Below are 19,327 nucleotides of genomic sequence, written 5' to 3' on the forward strand. Positions count from 1 at the left end.
CCCCTCTATGCAGGGACGGACAATTCTCACAGCATTGGAGGAATAGACCTTAAGTCTAGCATCACTTCTCTGAGGCCTTCTGTGATGAACTGTGCAGTTGGGGGAGAATCTTGGCAATCATATCATGGCTTCCCAGGGAGGAGACAGCATATTCCAAAAGAAGAGACAAAATTAAAGAGTCCTGAACTAGATGGGGAAGGGAGGAAAAGGTTCAGAGTATCCATAGCCTAGAATTTCCCAGGATATATCTACTAGGTTAGAAGGTTATAGCTACAGTTTGCAAGTTCTACCTATAAGGTGTAATTAAATAAAGAACTGGACTCAATTGGACTTTACAGTGTAATTAGTCCTAAAGTTTTCAGAACACTGGTATTCACAAGTATTTTCCCCTCTGTGTCTATGTGTGTGGAAACTCTAGCTTTAAAGAAAATGGATAAAAAAAATTAGGAAGTAAAAATGCTGCAGAAAAATGTATTTTTTTAATTGAGGCAGTATATTAAAACAAAGTGTTAATTATATCAAATACTTATATAGAATATAGAATGTATTCTCTACTTACACCAGTTGTATGAAGCTTCATCTTAAATTTTTCAAAATATAGCCAGTGTTTTGATTCATTAGGATCTAGGTCATGATAGAAATCTCTAGCTGCATAACCAAAACTGTGGAACTTTCGTTCTGGGGTCAAGAGAATAGTTGTTGGTGTCTTCTGGTTGGACACACCAGGATCTCCTCCTTCCCATCGCCTAGGAACACAGAGAAAATAATTTAAAATCCATCAAAGTTTGACATCTATTGCTATTGAATCTGCATATTTTATCCATGCACACACAGTAGCTTTATGGAATTATTTAAAAAAAATTGAGATACAGCTTTCTAAGACTAAAAAAAAATATGCACTTGCAGGTTCAGATTCAGAGGTTCTGGAGGAAAATCCACCCAAATCCACCAGAAGTTAGGTAAAAAATGTGCCACTTTTCTCACAAAGTGCCTCTGAGCACTAATGGACAATCCACAAGCAGGACCTTATTGTTATCAGGTCTTGCTTGTGGGATTCCTATGATGGGTCTGTGTGAGGAAAAAAAGCAGATAGGTTGATTAAATCCATCATATGCCCAAAGCATTGTAGATCATGTTTCCTCAGATGTACTACAAATAAAAACATCCAACTATTTTATATAATAGAGCCCTATTTTAAAGAAGTGTCCCCTATGGCTCTTGACTATTGGGGGTGGGGTGGGGGAAATCAACCAAACTAATGGTTTTTGGTTTGGAGAAGGTTGTTCACTACTGATGCAAGAGGTGAGCTGGGTTGCAGCAGCCAGATTCTGCCCCACCATGCAAAATATGTTAAAATGCTCAGTACATGCACTGGCATTGCATTTAGTACAAGAGATCGCATTCGAGACTCAAATAATAAAAGAAGTAAAATTCTGGGAGCATATATAGAACATATTTTGTGGGTGACAGTATGTATTTTCTCCTTGCTGTTCTTGCTGTAGCACAGTTTACTATTAACAATGTCAATAGGACTCCTGAGCTAAGGCTCTTAGGCTTTTCTGGTGAGGTCATTTGTCAAAAGGGCACACTAACTGGTCACAACGTCTTTCTCTTGAGTCAATACATTAGCACTGCACAATTATTTCTTAGCAATAAAACATCCTTTGTTCTCAGTCCATGAAATTCCCTTCTCAATATATCATTAGGAGCCCATTATAGAGCAGAGAGAAGCCCAGTGGCTTTTACAAATAGTAAAAGTCTATTGAATTAACAAATTATAACTGTAGACAATAATATACAAATATCTTAAATTAAACTTTAGTGAAGGCAAATGGTAATCTGGGACTCGTGGTAAGAAGCAGATAAAATGCATCATTTTGTGCCATTCGAAGTCTGAATTGAGATTGCCGCTTGTGAAATCCTGTGCACCAGCTGCACAAATAAAGCAAAGAAAAAAAATATTGTTTTGATTGGGAATCCTAATGACTATAATTTTGACTCATTTTTGATCTTATTTTAACTGCAATAAACCTTTTGCTGGCTTGAATCTCTTCCCAGTGCTCTTCTGCCAGCCACTTTGGGCGCACTCTTAAGATTTACAGAGCTACCTTTTGTATATGACTGAATGTTTCTATCAAACCCTTCCTCATCCTGGATGGTCCAAGTGTTTAAAAATTGCCAATGCACCCCGAGACTGTGCTTGAGACTGCACACATTAGTATGCGAAAAATTTAGCTGGCGGAGAAGTTCAGCTTTTATTTAATAATAGCAAAACCTGCATTTCTTCCTTTAGGATGTAAAGATGAGTAATACTGTACTGTGTGAAATGTTAGTAAAAGAATGTGACAGATTCAGGTTGGGATTTCCTCACTCCTTTCTACCTTCTTATAACTAGAAAAAAGGGAACAAATTCTGACCTAGATTTTGGCTTGTTCAGGCTTCTAATGCAGGGCTTTTCAACCAGTGGTACGGGTATCACCTGTGGTACATTGGCACCTGGCAGGTGGTACGCGACTATCCTAGGGGAATGAGCTGAACCCGTGGCAGCACCGCACAAGCCTGAGCAAGAGATGGCTGCAGCTGCAGGGCTGTCAGGGCTCAGAAGCGCCAGGATCAGTACCAGGCTCCAGCTGGAGCTCGGTGCTGATCCTGGCACTTCTGAGCCCAGAAGAAGCGCCTGTCAGCTGGAATGTTGCAGCATCTCCAGGGTCTTGTGATTTACATTCAGATGCTTGGCAACTGATTCATATTTATGATGGTCACAGTGTCCCAGGGTCATGTGAAGTGACCAAAACCTGCTGCAACCACCCAGCAGACAGGGGAAATAAAAACCAAACATCCCCCTACCCCACCCCCGCTGCCAATCCTCAACAGAAATGCTCACAACAATGAAAACCTTGGACAGGAGGAAGAGCGCTGCCAGGTGGGCAGGCAGGTATGTTGCTCGGCTGTGGCTTGGGGGGCACTTTTTCAGTGCCATTGTAACTTCGAACAGTCACCAAGCGAACTGTTGTAAGTCGAGGACTACCTGTACTTAATCACTTTTTTCCTTTTTTTGGTCATCAGGTTTTTGACAGCTTGCTAGGCGACTGGTGGTACTCGGATGCTGCCATATCCTAAAAGTGGTACAATGGGTGAAAAGGTTGAAACGCCCTGTTCTAATGCACACTGATTCTTGAATGTACAATTAGATAAAGCAAAGGTCAATACACTCCAGCATTTAAATCCTGCATTGACTAGGTATAACTCTTGAAATGGACAATCACAATCTTGCATAATATACACGTTGGTTGAACCAAAAGCCTTGTATAACCATAACACTTCTCCACCAAGATATATTTAGGACTATCCAGACTATCCTGTCTGCTTTGCCTGTGGACAGTCCCAAGCTCAATCCAAAGTACTTCCAAACAAGACTTAAAATGGTCTTTATGTGAAACTCTTGAGAGCTGCTAGTAGTTCATCAAGAGTGTTTGTCCACACAAACCAATAGCCTGTTTCCTATATTCTTATGTTTATTTTATAAGAGTTCTATTTTAAGTAAGAGTTCTATTTTATAAGAGTTCTATTTTAAGTAAGAGTTCTATTTTATAAGAGTTCTATTTTAAGTAATTCCACTGATGAAAACTCACATTGCTTATTAACAAAGCACTGTGCATTTATTTTTGTAGACGTTCTTATTTTAAAACCAGCAAAGAAAAGGCAAAGCATAAAAAGATAAGAAAAATTATTCCGACCTGATGGAACAGTGGTCTCTATTTATTCAACTAATCACTTTTCCCCTGGCCCATCCTAGTATCACTATCTCTGCAACTCTGCCCTAAGCTGAGTCTCCCATTCTACATCCCTATTCTGCATTAAGGAATCTTGGCAATGCCTCCAGTCTTATTATTATGCATTTTGAGCACTATAAATAAAGCCTTCCCTGTCACTCTTCTCTGTTAAGCACTTTGATGTTAACAAGGAAATGTTAAGAAGCAGAGGTCAAGATTCTGCTTAATTGCATCATTCTTAAGATAGTTAGATGAAGTCAAGGACAATATTAGTATCATGGAAGGGACGCGGTGGCTCAGTGGGTTAGGACGCTGAGCTTGTCGATCAGAAGGTTGGCAGTTTGACGGGTCGAATCCCGAGTGCCGCATAACAGAGTGAGCGTCTGTTACTCGTCCCAGCTTCTGCCAACCTAGCAGTTCGAAAGCACGTTTACATTTTATTGAAAATGAATAGTAGAAAAGGATCAGTGCAAAGCAGAAAAAAACTGTGGAAGGGTGAGGGGAAATGAGAAAGAATAAGATTGAACTAATGTATATTCTTTATTTCAATGTAAACATCCTCAAATGTAATGTAGCTAGAAATGTCATTTCCTGTAATAAATATCTTCCAAAGTACACTTATTATGTAAATATTGACTTTAGAACTTTATCTACATTACAAGTTATGACACAGTTTAATAAACATAAGCACTTTTTGATTTTAATTTACTTTTTAAAAAAAGTTCTCTAGATACAATTTTGAAAAAGAACTGCTGTTGGAATTTCTTACATTCATTTTTATGAACTCTCTGAACATAGAGCTTGGATGGCTAAATACTAGTTGATAGCTGAAATACTAAAGGAAGTTAAAATCTGGGAATTCCAATCATACTGATCCAGTTTTCACTTTTAAACTAATGTTCAGATTTGATCCAGTATTACAATTCATAATTTTTGTAGGATTTGTTTTTAATTGCAGATTAATGGAAAATTGCAAATCATAGGGAAAAAGCCATTCTACCATGCTTTTAAAAAAAATTAAAAGGAAATATATTGCATTACAGTATTGGCCATTCCCTTTCTAACTATAGAAGTCTGAAATCTAGTTTGTGGGGAAATTCTTACATCTAAAAAACTTTGACCATTTCTATATAACTAAAAACACTTTTATTTCCTATTATTTTATGAAACGCTGGTGCTGTTGAGATAATTGCTTATTTCCATATGTTTGATGCCTCTGCTTGAAAATGCATCATCAGACACGTCTGGAGATAAGCAGAAAGAAATTCCATGATGAAGCAGCCCTGACACCATAAAATAAGTCGTGCCTTGCTAAAATCTTGTACATCAAGAACTCCTCCTCACAATGGATCAAGTGACCTAGAAATCAGACGACCTAACCCTTGGGAAGGACACCAACTCAGGATAGAGTACCAGAAGACTGTATATACTGTAGGTAGACCTTGACTTAAGACTCAACACTTAGCATCCATTGAAATGTAAGACTCCCCCAAAAACTTATTAAAGTTTTTCTTGAAAGTTTTGACAATGTCCAACTTCCCTGGGATTGAGGGCGCTGTATTGCAGTGATTCTACTCCTATTTGTATTGTAAGGAGGGGGCTTAGAAGCTGTGATGTGGGTTACAACATATATTTGTTTCCAATAGTCATATGTGATATCACAGTTTGGGGCGTTCATCAGTTTGGGGGATGGGTGTAATCAACAACTAATGACACTCAATTCTACTATATAGAAGATCAGAAGAGGCTGTATAAGGGCCAGTAAAGATCAGAAGACAGGATGTATAAGAGCCAGTAAACTTAAGATGGAATCCTGATTTATCAGAGATTCTCTGGTAGGCTTCCTAAATATAGGAACTAGGAAGTCTGCCTGCCTCCAAGGGGTTACACTCACTCAGAAATAATAATTTAGTGTGGCTTTTAGATATTTCTACATTTATTTAGGCAGATAAAATCCAATGTCAGGTATCACTACCTATAGTTAAAAAAGCACTAATCAAGCCAGCAATTTTTACCACAGAATGAAGTAACTCTTAATATTTCATTAAGTTTTTAATGCATTTCCCTTGAGTCCCCTAATAACACCTACTAATCATATAGCTCCAAGCACCAAGACTGGGATACTGGTCCTCACCTCATTACATGAATACATTCAGGTTCCTTAGCGAAGCTGTAAGCATAACCACTGGAAGTTGTGCCAAAGTCAATAGCCACCACAACAAGAAACGTCTGTTCCTCGGCATCATTTGCATCCGAGTCCTTCTGTCCAAGGAACAGAAATGGGACAGTTCAAGGAGTTGTTGTAAACATTTCTGGGTCTGTTTGATACCCATCTGATACAATTCAGGAGCTGAAGACTGAAATGATTTGCCAACAAAGCTAACTTTTTAAACAATAACATTGTAATATTTCTGAAATAATAATAATGTGTCATCAAATCATCTTTGACTCCTAGCAATCACATAGGTTTTTCATGGTGATGATGATGATGTCCAACACATTTATAAAATATTAGGTTGGAGAAAGCTAATACACGTAGTCCTCAATTTACTATCACAATTGAGCCCAAAATTTATGTTGTAAAGTGAGATGTTTATTAAGTGAATTTTGCCGTTTTGCGACCTTTCTTGCCACAGTTGTTAAGTGAATTCACTGTTAAGTGAATCTGGCTTCCCCACTGACATTGCTTGTCAGAAGGCTGCAGGAGGTGATCACATGACCCCACTGACACTGCAGCTGTCGTAAATTTGAGTCAGCCAAGCAGCTGAATTTTGATCATGTGACCACAAGGATGCCACAATGGTCATAAGTGTGAACAACAGTCATAAGTCGCAGTTTTCAGTGCCGTTGCAACTTCAAATGATCACTAAATGAATTGTTGTAAGTCGAGCATTAAGTCGAGGACTACCTGTATAGATTATATGGCTTACCGCAATGTGGGAAGGAGACAACGGTGTGATCCCTGGATCTCCTAAACTTCTTGCTGGAGATGCATAGGCAGATGTTGAAACGGCATCTGAAAGAAAATGGGAGGCAACTCTGAATGAACTCGGCATCTTTCAAAGATCAAGAATGCTCCAAAAGGGCATTCAGTTCACATTGCTAAGTTGATTCAGAGCCACAAAATAACCAAAGCAATGGGCATAACAATCTTCTGCATTACCAATTTCAGTCATAAATGCCATGGTCATTTAAATTTAAATGGCATTCTTCTAATCATGAATACACTGGACCATTCATTTTGACTAGGCCCCTAAGGGTAGATATGGTATGATTTTTTTTCTCTCCATTCCATTTATTTTTCTTCAGGAGTTTGGGATAAATTCTAAGATGCTCTGGATCTTATGACTAATTATCTTCAGGCAGAAATAAAGCTTGTTAATATTGGCTAATGCAGCAACATAAAATATGAATAAAACAAATCAAACATAATATAAAAGGATGCAGAGCAAATGCATTGTCCTGCTACCTCAAAGGGCAGGAAGCATATGCCAATGATTCAAACCATGTCAGGCAATTGTCAACAGAGAAGCAGTGTTTCCTTGAGGCTTCCTATTGTGCATCTTGCCCAAGAAATTAGGAGAAATATCTTGTTCCATAACTGCTATTATGCTAGAAGCAGGGTGCCCATTTTTTCTTCAGCTTACAATGGCAGTCTCTCCTTCAAGCATTTGCTTTTATTTAGTGAAGCATGAGCTGAGAAATCAAAATATATTTCTTGTGTCATTATTATTTTCTAGGGATATGTAGATTGGCTCTGAACTTTGAATGATCCAACGGAAAATTAATTCAATTTTCCACTATTTCACAGGCATCTGATAACATTCAACGATTCAATTTTCTAATTCCGTTTGGAAATGTGATTTAATTTCAATATTTGATTGTATCAACTTCAAACTAAGTCTCCAAATAAAGTTTTACCCATTTGCATTATTATCACTTGAAATAGAAGAAACTGATTTAAGCTTGTTTGAATAGAATGTATTCTATGTTCATTCTAGCAAATATAGCAAGTTTCCTCTGAGTTTCCATGGCTACCACAATGAATCACACATCCTATAATCACAACAGTGAGGTGGGGAGCTATTTAGTGAAATGCCATGTAAAGTAGTTGCATTCAAGAAATAAGCTTGCATAACAGCAATTATGAGCTTCCGTCTGTTTTGGTCTCTAGGTATCAGCCATCTGTATAGCAAAATATGAAACCAAATTAAGTTTGATTCACTTAAGAGTTTTCTGAAATGCCAGGAAGACAGAAACATATTATTCTTTTGCATATCAGCTCTTGGCTTCTATTTGTTTTTATAGCATTTTTCATTTTAAAAACTTTGCAGTGCTTCTCTTGTTGCTCTTTAATGACTTAGTTCTTCAGTGTGAGTTATGTATGCATTTGTTTCCCCAGATCCTTTCAGCTCAAATGAACAAAACTTTCTCAACTTCACCGATTTCGGTGAAACCCTTTTGTAATAAAGAGTTCTTATAATGACACTCCAAAACCAAAATGCTCTATAAAAATGCAGGTAAAGGAGTCCATGTGAATTTTACTCTAACTATAGGGGGCGGTGCTCATCTCCATTTCAAGGCCATCATTGAGCCAGCGCTGTCCAAAGACAATTTCCACTTCATGTGGCCAGCATGTTGTCAGGGAGTGCTATTATCTACTACCAAAGTGGTACTTATTTATCTACTCGCCATTTGCACGTTTTCAAACTGCTAGGTTGGCAGGAGCTGGGGCAATTACGGGAGTTCATCCCGTCACGTGGCACTCAGGTCTTGAACCTGGGCTGCCAGCTTTCCAGCCAAAAAGCCTAGCATCTTAACCACTGAGCCAGACTGCCAAAAATGCTTTATAGAAATTCCATTGAACAAACTGGAATAATTCTGTTTCATGTAACAACGATGCATTGGTTCTCATTATTGATACCAAGAGTGGATTTTATTTCCTGGATGGATGAAGATTCGGGAAATTATTCAACCAGAAGTGAAAGTTTAAATATCTTCATGCTATACAAGGTGGCCCCACTGTAGACTGAGACACCTTTTATATGCACGCGCACACACATACACCGTCATACACAGAGCCTGTTTGGTGTCGTGGTTAAGGCATCAGGCTAGAAACTGGGAGACCATGAATTCTGGTCCCGCTTTAGGGACAAAGTTATCTGAGTGACCTTGGACCAGTCACTTTCTTTCAGCTCTAGAAGGTGACAATGGCAAAACGCTTCCGAAATACCTTGCCAAGAATACTGCAGAGATTTGCTCAGGCAGTTTCTTAAAATTGGATACAACTGAACAGAAGAATTAATATTCAATCATGAGTTGTATATAAAAAAAATAGTAAAGCCAGACAGCGGTGGCGACGCGACGTCGAAAGACAGCCGTTTTCGGGCTGCCCGCTCCGCAGCTGTGTTTTTCCATCGTAAACAGCGCCGATCAGCTGTTTAGATGGATTTGAAGCCCCCTCCTCGGGAGAAGAGGAGGGGGTGAGGCCCCAGGTAGGGGTTGAGCTCTCCGGGGCCGCCTGAGCTGAGAGCTTGGGCGGCTGAAGGATGAGCCCCCCCGAAGCCTGGGTTGCTCCGAGCTGCGCAGCGCCTCTGCTCTGGGATTCTTGGAGCAGAGCCAGGCGTTAGCAACCACCCCTGCCAAAAGGAAATACTTTTGATTATCAAGATGCAGGCAGAGCGGTACAGGAGGTCAAGGTGAAGTGGACTCTTTATTTTTACTCTCTAGCTCAATGGATTTTATAGCTTTAAAGTGAAAGTGCGTAATAAGTGAAAGTGGGGGAAGATGGCGGCTAAAACTTCTAAAGCTCTTCGGAATGCGGGGTCTTCCCTGGTGCAAGAGACCTCACTGCAAGCTTTGCTTCCTCCTGCATCTCCCTCGGTATTGACGCTTAAGGATTTACAAGACGCTCTTGGAAAGCATGCACAACTGATGTCTGATATGATGGATGAAAAGTTGAAAAAGCTGGAGGAGAAATTGGAGGAGAAAATGGAGAAATTGGAGAGGAAGATGGAAGAGAAGCTGAGAGCAATGAGGGTGGACATCTTGTCTAAGGTTGAATCCGTAGCTGAATGTGTGCTACAGCTGGATATAAAAGTGGAGGATCTCAGTCAAAAGAACTCTATATTAGAAGCAAAGGTATTAGAAAATGAAAATATAAGGGATAAAATGGACGAAGAATTGAGCCTTGTTCAGTATAATCAGATGCAGTATGCTATTAGAATTAGGGGTTTAAAGGAGAATGGTAAAGAAGATTTAAAGCAGCTGATTTCTGAGGCTCTGGAAGGGGTACTGGGCCAGTCAGCATCTGAAATTGAGGGAAATATGGACAAAGTTTTTCGTGTAAATTCATGGATTGCAAGACAGAGGAAGTTACCCAGAGATGTGGTGGTCTATTTTACAAAGAGAGTAATTAGAGATGAAGTCATTCAAGCTGCTTATGATACTAATTTGGTAGTGGCTGAGCAAGAAGTTTTGGTTTTAAAAGAGATCCCTCCGAAGATCCTAAGGAGAAGGAAAGATTTTGCATTTCTAGTACAGGAACTTAAGAAACGTGATATTAAGTTCAGATGGAAGATTCCAGTTGGGTTGGTGGCGACGCACGAAGGTAAAAGACATCGTTTGGTTACTGTGGCTCAGGCACATGATTTTTATAGTAATGTGTTAAAAGCAACCCCCCTATCATTTTTGGAAGCTGCAAAAGGATACGGTGTGGGAAAGTTTCAAGATGTTGCAGATAGACAGACAGAGGACAATGGTGTTGGAGGGGATCAAGCCACAGTCTCATCGGTTGCTGCAGGAGGCCAGAAGATGACGCGTGCCGCCCTAAGAAGAGCGAGACGAGAGCGAGAGCAAGACCAGCAGAAAGTTATGGAATCTTCAAAGTGTGCTTACAGTGAAGATGTAGGAGGAGAGCGGTCTAAAGAAGTTTTGGGGGTCATGACAGAGGTGCTCCAAACGTTTTGGGGCGTTAAGATTGCTGATTAAATTTTTAGATTAGAATGTCAATGGAGTAAAATTATTATAGAGGAGAAAGAAAGTTTTTTTTTCTCTTTTTTAATATTTTACATAATTTAAGATTGATGTTATTTGCTTGCTAGAAAAGTATATTAGGGTTATGGACTTAAACTATGTGTTGAACTAAGAGTGGGTATGTAAGCTCCTAATTAACAACAAGTTGTCTTAGAGATTGCCTAAATTTTTTTTTTATATACTCTTTTTATTTGAACTTTTATTTGAACTTAAGGATGATTTGGAACTGTGAGACATTTGGCGTGACACATGCAAGAACTATTTTTGATTATAGTTTAGTTTGGTCGGAGATTATTAAGATTAACAGAGATAAGCGCTTTTGGTGCGTAACTGAGAATCTGTTTGGAAATTAGAGAAAGGTGGGAGAATGCAAATAGCAGGTGAAAGTTTTTTTCTCTTTTCCTTTTTTTTTTTGAAATTAATATGAATAAGGACTGGGATTAAGAAAATTTATTTTGAGTAAAGATCTTTTTCTGTTTTCCTCTTTTTCTTTTCTACTTTATTTGTAATATTAATATTGTTTGTACTCATTTTATATGAGCTAGAGAGAGATAGAATTTATAGTTTATTGTTGATAACATAGGGGTGTTTATGTTTGTTTTTTGATTTTATGCCCTGTATTTAGCTCTGGGAAGTCGGGGGGGGGGGGGGAGGAGGGAGTGGGGGAGAGGGATAGGGGTGGGGGGGATTAAAGTCAAAATGTATTGTAAAACTTTTTAAATAAAAAAATAGTAAAACCAGGATATAAAATAATAAATACATGCAAGTATTGTTTCCACGATAACATAGTTTTTAGTCCATGATTGACTAAAGGTTAGATGGTTGTGTTGCACAGTTTCATTAAGAAACAAAACTTTTGCAGCTTGTTCTAGTACATGTCTTTTCAGAAAGAACTTCTGTACCACTCAATGGTAGATACTCCATATATCCCCCTTACACATTACACTGTACTAAATGCTTGCTTGTAATTAGCTACAATGTATGAAACTGAATATGCCAATTATGATTTACTAAACAAGCCATGGCTAAAGCCATGACTTAGCACAATATATGAATACAGCCTCCAAGACAACTATGAGATTATGCCCAGTGAACTGAAAAAGATAACTTTTGAATGTGAGTAAAATATCCTGATTGAATGCCACATAACAATAATAAAAATCAATTAACAACTGTTAGCTTCCAGATCTGAATTATCCATTCCCTTCACAATCTTCTTGCTTGTTTCTTAAAGATAACTCAAGTTGGCTGATAGCACCCATAGGGGTTTTTTCATTTCATTTTTTTCATTTCATTTCATTTCATGATTTGACAGGCTATTGCAGCTTTAAATGTTCTTAGCTTTTCATCTTACCTTTCCTCCAAATATTACAGCAATACATCTATTGTTGAAACTACTGCATCACGGACAATGATGAAAGCTATTTGTCTGAGACTGTTTCTTAATATAGGAAAATGTGTCTGGTATTTGAAGAACTTAACACTACGAGCACCAAACACAATATTATTTTATCCAGGCTAAAGATTTAAGGATGTCCACAGAACAAGCTACAGCTGAGATGTGAGGGGGGGAGGAGGAACAGCATGGAAAATTTAAAGACACACCTTAATGCATATTTTCCTGGGAGTAGCCACCACTGACCACTATAAGACTTTCTTCAGAGAAGACACATCTTAGAGGAAATTGCAAATGTTTTGTTTACTAAAACAGTGTAACACAACCACCTCATTTTTAGTCAGTCATAGACCAAAACATTATCAGTATAATGAAAATAACATTACTTATATCATGATCAGGGTTCCACAAGAGAGTCAAGGTCAAGAAGTCCCATCACAGAAATTATCTCAATCTTGGCAACAGCAGGATCAGGGGTAGAATAAGCAGCCACAATTTGGGGGAACGTGGCTGACCATTGGTTATCCCATGGTCCCATGGATCCCATGCAAAGCAACTTCTAAGTTGCTTCATGAAGCAACATAGTCTTCCTCCTTTTTAAAGGCAACTGTATTACATAGATGTATCTTACATTGCTAAAAAAAAAACTGTCCATAAAATTCATGTTTATGACTAAGGTACATATCACAATTCTGCAGATATCACTTTTGTCTAAAAGAACTGTCAGGTGAGACAACATAAACCAAATAAAGGAAAACTGCATTGCTGCCTCACCTCTTAAGCACAAGGAATCTTCTCAACATAATCTTCTCAACACATCCTCTTTTTCAAACCTGCAATTTATTCATTCATTCATTCACTCACTCACTCACTCATGGAAATTATATGGTCATGGAGACCAAAGGGCATCCAATTCCAGCTTCTGCCCTTTTCAGATCTATATATGATGTTGCAAAATGGGAAAGGCATGCAGTGCTATGATGCTATATATTATGTCACGTCTGTCCCTTTTGCACCACCCCCATGGGTGCCAATGGAGCCCCATCTCTTCTTTCCCTGCTCTGGGTTAAGTCTAAAGCAACTTTATTCAGTTTTTGACAAATGTTTTAATTTTACATGTTAATAAACAACTAACCAAGATTAAGCATCAGGTTTTTTTTAAACATTCTCATGATCAAAGACCTGCAGGTCAGCAGTATTAGCTGGGATCAACTGTATATAGTTTCGAGAACAGAGATGGGTGGACAAACAACAAGCAGCTTTGACAATTTAAATTATGCCTGAGTCAAACAACTCTTCCCAAAACAGCTTGAAGTTAATTGGATCTGGAGATTTTGGAGTAGCCTGTCCTATAGAATCTAAGGATGCAGACCACAGTCAGCCTTTTTTTCTTTAAAATTATTTCAATTCCACCTCATTCTAAAATATATACAAAAGAAAAGGTTAGGGGAAGAGGAGATATTTTTAAATGATTTATTTTTTAATCATAGGGCTAAAGAACTTGCAAAGTACTTTGATCTCATTGTGTTTGGGCAGGCTAAAAAAAAAGACAGTTACGGTATGTTTCTAAAATTCCATTTTATTCTCTCAAAGAGCAAAAAGGTTTTCACCATTTGTTGGATACGTAAGATATTCAAAACTTCAGCATTTTTGAAGTGGAGCTCTCTTCAGATACAAACCTAAAAGTATATTTACCAGAGCTACCACGAGTGTTCTGCATGAGGGTTATTAATTGTATAAATTAATTGTATTTATACAATTGTAAATTGTAATCAATAAATTGTATAAATAAAATAACACATCAAAGCCATAAAATGTAAGTTGTGCTAAAACTTGTATTTGCTACACTTAATCAAAATCTCTATTCCTGGGAGAAAAGGATTCCCTTAAGCATTCCAAGAGTAATTTCACCATATCTTTAGAATGATGAGCATAGTGGCAAAAACGAAAAAAAACCCCACCCATCTGGGATTCTGGCTATCAGCGTTTACTTCAACTGAATTAAAAAGCAAAAACTAGAGCAAAGATGCAATCCTTTCTTAGTTCTAATGGAAACCAAGCCTTCCTCACTCTCAGGAAGTTTCTAATACTTTGTAATAAAAGTGAACAACTTTTTCTAGCAACCAAGAAAAGTCACTGTGCTGTTGTCAAAAAAAAACAAAACCCTATCTGGGTATGACCAACGGTCACTTTAACGAATTAATTAAGCACGGTCAATATAATAAGCTTGTAAGCCGCCCTGAGTCTTCGGAAAAGGGCGGGATATAAATGGAATTAAAATAAAAATAAAAATAAAATAAATAATTCCTCTCATGTGTCATAATTTCTGCTTGGTCCTACTGCATACTAGGATTGTATAGCAAGTTTTAAGATTTGGGGGAATCTTACAAAGAAGCCTTGCTCAAAATAAAAAAGCTTATTAAAACTAGCTATGTGTGTGTGTGTGTGTTTGGTATAAAACATAATCATTTTGTTGCTGAACCCTGCTACCCATGAGGCCAGATGCAGCTGGAATAGATGCTTCCCAGCTCCTCAAAGACCACCTACAAATATTATTTATTTATTTATTTATTTATTTATTTATTTATTTATTTATTTAGGGACTTATATGCCGCCCTATCTCCCAAAGGACTCAGGGTGGCTAACAACAATCAAATACAAATAAATACAAATATTAAAAAAAATTAAACTATCACAAAGCCCCACTAAAACCAATAAAAACATTTAAAAGACATAATTAAAAACCCTTATCATCAGTCCAGGTCAGCCTGTTGGAAAAGGTATGTCTTGAGGTCACGACAAAAGTACCGGAGATCTGGGGCCATCCGGAGCTCCCGGGGGAGCTGATTCCACAAGGCAGGTGCCCCCACAGAGAAAGCCCTCCCCCTGGGGGTCGCCAGCCGACATTATGTATCTCCAGAATAATCACACCATTTTTTAATGTGTCTGCTAAGTAACAAATGTAACAGATTCTCCAGAGGTGGGATTCAGCCACTTTGCAATAGTTTGGCAGAACCAGTAGCTAATTTTTTGTTGCCCAGGCCCAGAATGGACTTCTGGAAGCGGCATCCACAAAGAGAACTGGTTGGTCACATATTTGAATCCCACCACTGAGATTATCCCTATCATCCTATAGAACTGCCCCACCATGCATAGGACTCTATTCAACCTGATGCAGTAGGGAGGCAGTCGGAGCTTCCCCAGTGCTATGCCCTTCAGATGTGAGATTGTAAATCCCTGTTGGCCAGGAAGGCTGGAGGTGTGGGGTCCAACTCACAAAAGGCTGGGTGTTTCAGAGATCAGCTCTGCTGTCTATAAAGGCTTATGCTGAAAAGCCTGCAGTGCTGAGCGGGCCTAGAACCATCAATGTAATTTATGGCCAATTTTTGCTGCAACATCTTACTGCTCTCATCTCAAGCAGTTTTGTCTTTGTAACAAATTTTATTACAGATTTTATCATAATAATACACATGACGTTTGTGGAATCCAATATAGTATTTTACGAATTAAAAATCTGCAGTGTTCACAATGACACACAGAAGTCACAATCTCTTCATATAACAAATTAGGAATTCAACTGAGTTATGTATTTAAGCACTACCGGTTATATACCTAAATACTTGGGATTTATTTTAACATCAATTTATGCCAGTTGCCTACTTATACAAAATATACCACACTAATTATGACAACTAAAGAACTTTGCTTTTTAATTTTCCCTTTTTTTCCAAATTATGTCTGTATCATACTTTACATATTTACCACCAAAAAGAGACTGTAAGTCATTATTTGGAAGGGGGGAAATAATTTTTTTTTAAAAAAATGGAGATGCTATTTTACAATGTATGTTCACAGTACTAGTGTGCAAAATGCAACAATTTAAAGTATTTTCTTCACTTTTCCTGTTCTTCTTTTTCCCCCCTTCTCTGGTCTCTGATTCAGATACTCTATATGTAACGCATCATTCAGCTGCAAACTACAGAGAAGCAGCTCTTAAATTACATTTTTTTCCCCTTCTATTATCAACTCCGTGCAGAACTGAGCTACACTTGACAGTAGGATTCAATTTTGCATGTTACTCTTTTGACAGTTCTGAAGTACTGGCATATTTTACTAACCAACTGTGAGTGGGGACAAGCCACACCCATGGCTGACTTGCACTTCACAGAACAAAGTATTGCAGAAAATGATCCACTACAGCCGAGCCCCCTCCCATTTTTGCATACACAAATAACTGCTGAGTAAGGGTCAAGTTTGTCCTATTTCTCCCCCCCCAAAAAATGTTCTTTTTTTTCTTCAAACTATTGCTTTTAATGGGAGAGGGGAGAACTACCCTAATTTGCACCTGTCCTGCACCTACTTCATCAAGGGCCACGAAAATAAAAGTCGAAGGCCCCAGGAATCCAAGCTGCGACTACTCCCCTTAAAAACTGCAGAGATCAGGCAATCCTGCCAAGGTTGTCCTATGCGACACATTAATTTGACCAACCACAACTGTGAAAGCAGGGAAGAGGGGCAAGAGTTTCTCCCCCCCCTCTGCGAAATGTAAAGAACTGGGAGTTTTTTTTTCTTTCTCTCTTTCTCCACTATGATTTTAAAAGAGGAGTCTGCACTCCTCAGCCTCTGCTCTCTCTGCAGTTACAATGCCCTTTTCTCCCCTTCGGGAGGGAAATGTAAAGTCGCATGCTTCACAGAGACGGACACAGAGCTGGGGTAAAGATGAGTTTATTCTGAACAGAACGAACTGGGGAAACAGGGAAGCCTGGCGTCTATTTGTACCTGCCCAGGTGGATGGCATCCAATCAGTTCAAACCTGGGCTTCCTGCCAGTGCAGGTGACAATGGGTGTAGATCCTGACTTCCCACCAGGCTGACCATGCCTGGGGTTGTCAACAGCTTAACTCATTAGGCTTATCCTGAGTGAGCAGTTATCGCCCAGAGCTGTCCAACCCCTCTGCTGATCTGCACCATCAGCCTCCGGCTGTGCTGTCCTTTGTGTATGCTGGGAGGCATACACTGCAGGAAACACGCCTCCTCGGCCGGCCCCTGCTGTCACCGGTTCCGGGAAGCGCTGCATTGCCAGCCGCGGCGGCGGGTGATCTGCACCCCGCCCAGCCGCAGAGCAGATGTAGAGCCCTGCAACACCCGCGGTTCAGCCTCGCCGGAGAGACGCGCGGGGCGGGAGGAGGAGGAGAACGGTGGAGGGGGGCCGGCAGCAGCTCGGATTCCTCCGCATTGTTTTTCCACCTGGATCCTATCGCCGGCCATTTCACCTCCCGAGCTGCTGCAATCGCCCACCCGGCCCTTGGGGAGCACGTGACGGTTGGGCAGCCGCCACCTCGGTCGAAGGCGACGACCGCTTCGGCGCCCAAAGCTTGCAAGCAACGGGGAAAGGGGACGCAGCGCCAGGCGTTATTTTTGTTAAAAAATAAAATAAAATAAAAGCGGTGAGGGAAGTCCCACGCCTGGACATCCCCTATTGCAGGGGTCGGCAACCTCGGCTCTTTTATGACTCGTGGACTTCAACTCCCAGAATTCCTGAGCCAGCATAGCTGGCTCAGGAATTCTGGGAGTTGAAGTCCCCGAGTCATAAAAGAGCCGAGGTTGCCGACCCCTGCCCTATTGTCTCTTCTACAAATTCTGGGCACCCCACAACTAAAAGGGGTGGGGGCAACCCCCAGCCTCTGGAAATCGAATCAGACCTGCCGATAAACGGAACCTCCTTCCCTTTCTTAGCCCACCCCACCTTCCTCAAGATGCTTATCGTGGAAGTATTTCTCCGCTCGGTGTCAAAGTTTACGCTCAGAAAAGGACCAAACCACACGGCCTCCCTTTGTCCCAAACCAGCACTAAGGGAGTTTCTCTCCACGCGCGCACACGCACTTATAAACTGTATTCACACACACACACGTACACGCTACACGTGCTCGTCTTATTTCGCTCCATTGCCCGCACAACAGATTTCAGCAAATCGGTTCCACGTCTAGCGACCGCATTCGCAAGTAAGTCTGGATCCGTTATTAACTGCCGTTTGCGGCGGCTTTAGCGTCCTCGGTGAATTCGGCCTGTTTGGTTCTGGCCCAAGCGCCTCGCGCAAACCCAGAAAATTTGCAAATCGCACCCTTTTTGCGTCCGCTCAGCCCGTGCGTGGACACAAGTCGGTGCACGCGAGCGCTTCGCGGTATGAACAACGCGTGGGAGATCACGGGTAGTATCTTTTTAAGCCCGGGCAGGCGTCTCTTTAGAATTTGCCTTTTTTGCAGAAATAACAGTGACGCCAACTTATGTTTCTCCACACGGGGTGCCTTTCTATTCCAATACTACTCACCTTGCAAGATTATACACCGCTAATATGTGCAATAAAGTGCCCAATGAGCTTCAGTATTCTAGCGCAGGGCTTGCCTTCCGAGGCTCAGACAGCCTGCAAGATGTAACCCAGGAGCCGACCGGCTCCTGCCCCCCACTCCACCCCACAAGCCCGGAGCCGCTGCCTGTTCCCCCTCCGAGGCATCTTCTGCATTGCTTCGCGTAGCGATTTCTCGTCATGGCAAAAGCCTCCCTCCAAACCGCGCAATGTCTTCCCGTCCCTGCCCGCGGGACCCTCCAACCCCCATTACCTGATGCGACGCCTTCGGTCCCCGCCATGTCTGAAGGCGTCTACTGCGCCCTCCGCTCTCTACTTCAATTACGCGAGGCGAGATCAGCAGGGAAGGAGGGAGGGGGGGCAAACCCACGAGCGCGCCTCTCACTCAGCAGTCTGAGCCATTTGGCAGGAGGCGCTTCTGCTGCAATCGCTTCCTTCCCGGGTCTGCGGATGAGGAGCCCAGACAAGCTCCCCCACCCCACCCCGATCCGCTTTTCCGCCTCTTCTCCACCCACGCCTGGCCGTGCAAGACAGCCAAAGGGAAAGGTTAGCGTTTGACCCTTCTGTTAGCCAGCCTCTCTCTCTCTCTCTCTCTCTCTCTCCGCTGCTGCAAGGCTCTGGATGCTCAAAGTTCTGCAGCGCCCCTCCCCTTTTGAAGCGAGAGACTGGCCTGCCTCCCACCCCCTTTCACTCAACCTGGGAGGGAATCGAAGATGTCTTTGACAAAAGAGGGCTTTGGCAAGGGAGCCTTGCAAGTAAT

At 40.8% G+C, this 19,327-nt stretch overlaps 1 protein-coding gene across 1 annotated transcript in view; it reads right to left on the reverse strand.

Annotated features, from left to right (window-relative positions):
* Nucleotides 1-18,848, reverse strand: part of HSPA12A (heat shock protein family A (Hsp70) member 12A) — a gene marked incomplete at its 5' end in the record, with an annotated part of 58,064 nt that extends 39,216 nt beyond the window's left edge. The window contains 4 exons of the mRNA XM_081328311.1: nt 560-746; nt 5,908-6,035; nt 6,704-6,789; nt 18,821-18,848. Coding sequence (XP_081184437.1) covers nt 560-746; nt 5,908-6,035; nt 6,704-6,789; nt 18,821-18,848 — 429 coding nt within the window. The remainder of the gene's footprint in view (nt 1-559; nt 747-5,907; nt 6,036-6,703; nt 6,790-18,820) is intronic.
* Between the last annotated feature and the right edge of the window lie 479 nt (nt 18,849-19,327).

This window comes from Vipera berus (genome assembly GCF_964194415.1).
Source record: "Vipera berus genome assembly, chromosome: 5".
NCBI lineage: Eukaryota > Metazoa > Chordata > Lepidosauria > Squamata > Viperidae > Vipera > Vipera berus.